This window comes from Eimeria tenella, genomic scaffold (assembly GCF_000499545.2).
Source record: "Eimeria tenella Houghton genomic scaffold, Eth_scaff44, whole genome shotgun sequence".
In the NCBI taxonomy this organism is placed as follows: domain Eukaryota; phylum Apicomplexa; class Conoidasida; order Eucoccidiorida; family Eimeriidae; genus Eimeria; species Eimeria tenella.
The window spans coordinates 209,074-216,636 of record NW_013543367.1 but is presented as its reverse complement, the minus strand read 5'-3'; the positions used below and the strand labels follow the sequence as shown (position 1 = coordinate 216,636).

The 7,563-nt window shown below is 54.3% G+C and overlaps 2 protein-coding genes across 2 annotated transcripts in view; one reads left to right on the top strand and one right to left on the bottom strand.

Annotated features, from left to right (window-relative positions):
* The window catches only part of ETH_00026120 (helicase, putative), a gene marked incomplete at both ends in the record, with an annotated part of 4,020 nt that extends 2,355 nt beyond the window's left edge, over positions 1-1,665 (bottom strand). The window contains one exon of the mRNA XM_013377017.1: positions 1,555-1,665. Within this exon, the coding sequence (XP_013232471.1) occupies positions 1,555-1,665 (111 nt within the window). The remainder of the gene's footprint in view (positions 1-1,554) is intronic.
* Positions 1,666-1,914: 249 nt separating this feature from the next.
* ETH_00026115 (uncharacterized protein) lies at positions 1,915-6,708 on the top strand (the record flags this gene model as incomplete). Its single annotated transcript, XM_013377016.1, has 7 exons — positions 1,915-3,415; positions 3,617-3,936; positions 4,332-4,528; positions 4,688-4,754; positions 5,141-5,308; positions 5,750-5,902; positions 6,610-6,708. 7 exons carry the CDS (start codon positions 1,915-1,917, stop codon positions 6,706-6,708), a joined length of 2,505 nt encoding a protein of 834 aa, XP_013232470.1.
* Between the last annotated feature and the right edge of the window lie 855 nt (positions 6,709-7,563).

The following is a 7,563-nucleotide window of genomic DNA, read 5'->3' as shown; positions in this document are numbered from 1 at the left end:
AGCAGCAGAGGGGCCCTCCGCGCTCTACAGCATGCAGGGCGTGGGCGAGGCCCTGCAGGAACTTGCTGCTGCCAGGGGGGCCCCCCGGGGGGCCCCCCTGGGTTCAGCAAACCCCAAAAAACTCAGCAGCAAAGAAAGAAATAAAATAAGATTAAAAGAAATAAAACAATATCAAGCTGTTTTAAACTTGACGTGTTTCCAACAAAACCCTACAGCCACGCTGTCTGTACACCTCAACAATACCCTCAAGGTCCAGCAAAAGCTCCAGCAGCAGCAGCAGCAGCAGCAGCAGCAGCAGTAGCAGCTGCAGCAGCAGCAGCAGCAGCAGGGGGCCCCTGGGGCCCTCTTGCTACCGTTTCTTTTTTCCTTTTGACAAATCGGCTGATCTGAATTGAAAAAGAGAAAGTTTAAATGTTTTTTTAATGAATTTAAATTAAATTAATTTAAATTAAATAAATTCAAATAGTGGAAATAGAAATAAACAACTGAGCCCTAAGGAACGCCAAACCAGCTAGTCAATCTTGCTTGGCTAGCTGGTGGCTAGCTGCAGCTAGCTGCGGCCATTTGCAGCTTGCTGCAGCTAACTGCGGCCATTTGCAGCAAGCTGCAGCTAGCTGCAGCTAGCTGTGGCTGGTTACAGCCAGCAGTAGCTAGCTGTGGCTAGCTGTGGCTAGCTGGGGCAAATTTGGCTGCAGCTAGCTGTGGCTCGCTGCAGCCGTAATCGGCAGCTAGCTGCATTAAGCTGCAGCTAGCTGTACTCTGCTGCAGCTAGCTGCAGCTAGCTTAATGCAGCTGCAGCAAACTGCAGGCTGTAGTTAGCTGCAGGTGAGCGTAGCTAGCTGGTGACTCCTGCAGCTAGCTGCAGCTAGCTGTAGATGGCCGCAGCTAGCTGTATATGGCCGCAGCTAGCTGCAGCTAGCTGCGGCTAGCTGCTGCAGGTGGCTGCAGCTAGCTGCGTGAAGATGGGCTTTATTTATTTATTATTTATTTATTTATTTTTAATTTATTTCTTCGGCGAGCAGATGTCGAAGAAAGCTGTTGGCCTCTTTGCCGAGTTCTCCTTAGGGGAGTCTTCAAAGAACGATTAAAAAAGGAAATAAATTAAAAATAAATTAAATAAGGAAAGAATTGCAGCAAATCAAAAAGAAATAAATTAAAAATGAATTAATAAGAAGAGAACTGCAGCAAATAAAGTTGAGGGTTTTGCGGCTGAAGGATTTTTTAAGTTTTGAGGTTGTCTGAGGGCTGGGGGTGGTCTGCATGCGAAAGGAAGGTTTGGGACGAAACTTCGGGGAAAATAAATAAACAAAAAGATAAAAATATAAAAATAAAATAAAACAAAATTAAAAAACAATAAAATGGAGCATATCCCCAGAGAACGGCTTCTTCAATGCTGTGCTGCTGCGGCCGCCTGCTGCTGCTGCTGCTGCTGCTGCAGCAGCAAATGCTGTGTGAAAACGCCTCTAAGTGGAAAACAAAACCGGCGATTAAATTTGAAAAATTAATTAGTATTTAAAAGTGCGGAAGGATTAACTTTTCCTGCTGCTGCACTACGTTCTCTGGACGCAGCAGCTGCCCACGCAATGAGCTGCTGCTGCTGCTGCTGCTGCTGCTGCTGCACTTGCCGGTGTAGTTCTCAGTCTTCGTTTCAAGGCTTGTATTCATTTCGTCCTTGGCTTTTTAATGAATTTATTTGCTTGCAAATCCAAACTTCAGCAAATACAGACTTCACCCATCGCCCCCCGGATGCCCCGCGGGCCTCCACGCTGTCGCCTGCGGTCGGGTGTACATACACCTCAGCAGGGCCCCCTTCCGCCCCCCTTCTTCTCCGCTTTCCTGCTGCTTCTTCCCTCGTCTTAAGGGGCCCCTCTTTGCGGCGCAGCAGCTAGCTGCAGCTAGCCACAGCTAGCCACGATGCCCGTGCAGCCCCCCCCTTTACACCCACGCCCAAACACTACAGCAAACCCCGCTTGCCCTCCCCTTTCTTTGCCGCTGCCCCTCCCCAGCCCAAACACTGGCACAAGAATCCGAACTGGGCCCCCTGGGGGGGCCCCCTGGGGCCCCCGGGGCCCTGGGGTCCCCCAGGGCTCTGGGGGCCCCGAGGGCCCCGCGGGCCCCGGGGGCCCCGGGGGCCCCTGGAGCCCCCAGGGGCACCAGGGCCCCCAGGGCTCCCAGGGCCCCTGGGGCCCCGAGGGCCCCCAAGGGGGGCAGGGGCCCCCGGGGGCCCCGGGCTTTCAGGGGTTCAAGCGGCCCCTGGGGCCTGAGGGGGGCCCCCAGCAGCTGCAGCTTCCCTACGGTATCAGCAGCAGCAGCAGCAGCAACGCGCAGAGGTGCCCCTCAGACATGTCTGGCGGGCCCGAGACCCCTCCTCCGTGCAGCAGCAGCAGCTGCTGCAGCAACAGCAGCAACTGCAGCAACAGCAGCAACAACCACCGATTCTGCAGGATGGATGAAGGGCCCCCTTTGCTGCAGCAAAACTCTTACAGGGGAGCGACCCACCTGTCTTATGACGCTCAGGGCTTGCCTTTATCGCAGCAGCAGCAGCAGCAGCAGCAGAGTCAGTTGCTGCAGCGGCAGCAGATGCAGCAGCACCAGGACCAACAGCAGCAGCAGATGCTCCTGAACGGCAGGCAGGAGCAGCCCAATGAGCATCAGCAGCAGCTGCAACAGCAGCAGCACCAGCAGCTGCAGCAGCACCAGCAGCTGCAGCAGCTGCAGCAGGCCGAGCAACAACAGCAGCATCAGATGTACCCGCAGCCACACAACCCCTGCAGCCAACAGCCCTACAATTACTACCCGCAGCAGCAGCAGCAGCAGCAGCAGCGCGCGGCTGGAAGCTCCTACGGGCGTAACTACCAGCTCAGTGAGAGAGAAGCAGCAGCAGCATTTCAGAAGCGGCAGCAGCAGCACCACGCCCACATATGCGGCAGCGAGGACCTTGCTGCTGCTGGCAGCACAGATGCTGTTCCAGCAGCAGCAGCAACAGCGGCAGCAGCAGCAGCAGCAGCAGGCACAGCAGCAGCAGCAGCAGGTTGGCGCTCCCCGGACCACGCGCCCGCCTACATCTCCTCGCCGAGAGGCTCAGACTGCAGCAGCAGCAGCAGCGTCTACGGCAGCTGCTACAACATGCCCAGAAGCAGCAGCAGCAGCAGCAGCAGCAGCCGCTGCGGCCCATTTCAGCCGCGAGAAGACCGCCGCAGCAGCCGGGCGAAGCTTTTGGACTCTTTGCGCAGCACAGGGGCAGTTTTGCCTGTGACGGAGAGCAGCAGCAGCAGCAGCAGCAGCAGCGGCAGCGGCAGCAGCAGCAGCCCCCAGCAGCAGCAGCAGCAACAGCAACAGCAGCAGCAGGAGCAGGAGGCTCCTTTTCCTCTCAGTCTTATGGGCAAAAAAACGGAGCCCAGAAAGCATTACGTTGGTCAGTCCAAGCTTCAGGGATGAGGGTTTAGGGTTTAGGGTTTAGGGTTTAGGGTTTAGGGTTTAGCGTCTAGGGTTTAGGGTTGGGGGGTTAGGGTTTAGGGCGTGCAAGTTTTCGCTGCTGCAATAGCAAGAGTCCCAAGCCGTGTGCATTGGGAGTGCCCACGCTGCTGCTGCTGCTGCTGCTGCTGCTGCGTCTCAGGGTCTGGGGGTTTGCTGCCAGGAGACTGTCAATGGTTTAGCTCGGGGGCCCCCCGGGGGGCCCCCCATGGGGGCCCCTGCGGCTGCAGCAGCTCTAGGCGGTCAGATGAGGGCAGCTGCTGCAGCACGCCTCGTTCTGCGGTCAGCAGCAGCAGCAGCGTGAGCAGCAGCAGCAGCAGCAGCAGCTGCTGCTGCAGCGCGAGGGAGCGGCGGCTGCTGCAAAACCAAAGCAGCATATTTGGGCCTCCGTCGCCCAATGATACTTCAAGTGTACATACACCTCAGCTGCGAACCAACGATTGCTGCCTTATCAATAAAGAGGTAAGGACTGCTGCTGCTGCTCGTGCTGCTGCTGCTGGTGCTACTGCTGCTGCTCGTGTTGCCTCTGCTGCTGCTGCCCTTCCGGTAGTCTATTGCTGTAACTACTGCTGCTTTTGCTGCAGCTGCTGCCCGTGCTGCTGCTGCTGCCGCCTGTGCTGCTGCTGCTGCCGCTTGTGCTCTTGCTGCTGCCGCCTGCGCTGCTGCTGCTGCCGCCTGCGCTGCTGCTGCTGCCTCGTAGATTCGCATATAAGTGCAGCATGCTTGCAGCGTGGCGATGTACATACACCGCAAGAAAAGCAGAAAGAGAGAATCCCGAAATAAGGAAGCTGCTTGATAAGCTGATTTGCTGCTGCTGCTGCTGCTGCTGCTGCTGCTGCTGCTGCCCCTTGCTGCAGGCAGATAAGTACAGAAGACAGCAACAGCTTTCGAACCCGCAGTTCTCTGACCTCTTTGGCAGAGAAACACCCAACCCCCGTGCTGCTGCTCCTGCTGCTCCTCCTGCTGCTGCTGCTCCTGCTGCGGCTGCAGCAGAAGGATGTCCAGATACTCAGCGCTCTCTGGCCTCCAAGACAGATATAACGGCTCATGAACGGTAAGCTACAGCAGGAGCAGCAACAGCAACAGCAGCAGCAGCAGGAGTGCTCGCAGCAGCAGCAGCAAGCGCAGTACAAACACCGACAGCAGCAGCAGCAGCAGAAGCAGCTCAGCAGCAGCAGCAGCAGCAGCAGCGTTTGCGGCTTGTTATTCGCAGATTTCAAAGGGCCATGAGGTCCGCCATAGACATGGGCACACTGCCACCGCTGCCGACTTCGAGAGCTGTAAGCCCCCTTGAAGCTTCTGCTGCTGCTGCTACTGCTGCTGCAGTTCCTGGTGCTGGTGCTGCTGCAGTTTGTTGCTGCTCTTACCTCTTTCTGCCTCGACTAGCTGCTGCTAATGTGGCTTAGCACGCAACCCAGACACTGCTTGTTTATTTGCATACCGTAGCAGCCACGCCTGTGCCGCCGCAGCAGTAGCAGCTGCAGTGGCAGCAGCCGCAGCAGCAGCAGCAGCAGCAGCAGAGGCAGCAGCAGCAACCGCCGGACGCACCGCCTGCTTGCTTATTCAGCCTCCACCTTAGCCTTAAGAACTACTGGAAATGATTTTAATTTTTAGTTTAAACTATTTATAAAATTTGCTTCACTAATTTGTGCTTTTTGTGCTGCAGCGGCAGCAGCCTGCTGACGCCTCATTTGCTGCGCAGCAGCGGCGCGAGCTGCTGCAGCTGACAGCAGCAGGAAAAGGGCAGCAGTTTCACCACCAGAGCAGGGTTTTTGCAGAGGGTGTTGCTGGCAGCAGCAGCAGCAGCAGACAGCAGCAGCAAGACGACGTGCAGGTAATGCCGAACTTAGAGCACGCAGCTCCATGCAGCAGCAGGAGCAGCAGCAGCAGCAAACACATTAGCAGCAGCAGCAAAGAAAAGCACTAGCAGCAGCAGCAGAAGCAGCAGCAGCAACGGCAGCAGCAGCACGAGCAGTAGCACTAGCAGAAGCAGCAGCAGCAGCACGAGAAGCAGCACTAGCAGCATCAACAGCAGCAACAGCAGCAGCAGCAACAGCAGCAGCAGCAGCAACAGCAGCAGTAGCAGCAACAGAGTTCACGAGCCTCTCGTAGGGCCTAGGGCCTCTGCGCATGTTTCTCTCGTGCATTTGTTTGATTTATTTTTTCAATTTAAATTAAGTTAAATACACTTTTTGGATTATTTCTTTTTTAAATTAAATAAACTTTTAAATTAATTCTTTTCCAATTAAATAAACTTTTGAATTGTTTCCTGCAGCTCGTTACTCTCTCGCTCTCCGGCCTGCCGCGGTCAATTCAAGAGCAGGACATCTTCAGGATAGTGCAGCGAGCCCACAGCAGCAGCAGCAGCAGCAGCAGCAGCAGCGGTGCTGCAGCAGCAGGATCGAAATGTCCTTCTTTGAAAATTCACGTCAGCGCTGACCCCATTACCAATGAGTGCACTGGCGCAGCAAAGGTTTCCTTCCGGTACGTCTTATCTGCAGCAGCAGCTGCTGCTGCTGCTGCAGCTGCAGCAGCAGCAGCAGCAGCTGCTGCAGCAGCAGCAGCTGCAGCAGCAGCAGCGTGTGGCCTTCTTGGGCTAGCGCCGTTTTCTCCGTATTCGCCTTTGCTAGCAAATAAGTGTTCATGTGTATATAATATCTGTGATATATACTATAAATAGCTTTGGTTTTTGCCTTTAAGTGTTTGCTGCTGCTGCTGCTGCTGTTTCCTTTAGTTGCTGCTGCTGCGGCTATTTCCTTTTGTTGCTGCGGGCGCTGCCAATGTTTTCTTTTTTTACGACAGCTGGTGCTGCTTTTGTTGCTTCCTTCGTCTGCTGCTGCTGCTGCTGCCGTTTCCTTCATCAGCTGCAGCAGCAGCAGCTGCTGCTTTTTTATTTGTCACCGCTGCTACTGCTGTGTTCTTCATCTGCTGCTGCTGTTGCTGTTTCCTTCACCTGATCCTGCTACTGCTGCTTCCTTCATCTGGTGCTGCTGCAGCTGCTGCTTTCTTCGCCTGCTGCTGCTGCCCCTTCCTTTGTTAACTCTCCTTCCTGCTGCTGCTGCTGCCGGCTTCATCTGCTGCTGCTGCTGCTGTCCGCTTTATCTGCTGCTGCTGCTGCTGCTGTTTGCTTCGAAGGCATTCTGGCGGTCTGAGTCGCCTGGAGCAAATAATTGGCCGCCTCGGGGAGCACAACATAAGGGCGCAAGTAGAAAGTCCAAAAATATAAAAAAGTAAAATTAATTTAAAAAAATAAATAAATAAATAAATACATAAGAGCAATTGCTCCGGATTTGAAAGTCAAATGAAACAAAAGCAAGAGAAGCAACATTTGGTAGCAGCTTTTAACAACTCACAGCGAGTTGTGAAGCATCTAGCCAGCAGCAGCAGCTGCTGCTGCTGCAGCTGTTGCAGCTGCAGCTTTTGCAGCAGCGGCTGCTGCTGCAGCTGCCGCTGTTTTAGCTGTTGCGGCAGCAGCTGCGGCTGCGGCTGTTGCAGCTGCAGCTGTTGCAGCAGCTGCTGCTGCAGCTGTTGCGTCTGTCTCCGCCTTTTAGCATTTTTGTAGAGTGCATGCACCGTTTTGGATAATTTATTCTTTTAATGTTTAGAAAGGTTTGTGCAGACGAAGTTTGCGGAAAGTGGTTGAGGTTTATGTACACCTCAATGGCGCCCCTAAAGAGGGGCCCCGCGAGCTGTCTGGTACACCTCAGGGATGAAAGTCCTCGTAGCTTTACTTTTTGATTTTTGTGGGAAGCAAACGCAACCGTTTTGCTGCTGCTGCTGCTGCAGCACTTGACGCAGCTGCTGCTAGTTTTGCTGCAGCAGCAGCAGCGCAGCACTTAAAGGCGAATGTGCACAGACGTTTTGAATAAATATTCCCTTTAAGCTGAAATGCAACTTTTAAAAATGCAAATTTTTCCTGAGTCCCCGATTCCTTTAGTAATTACTTCTGAATCTCATTTACGCATAACAGCCCAAAGAAAATAACGTGAAAAATTGCTGCTGCTGCCACTGCTGCTGCTGTTGCAATGATGCTGCTGTTGCACTTCTACTGCCGCAGCAGCTGCTTCTGGCTAGATTGTAAACAACTCG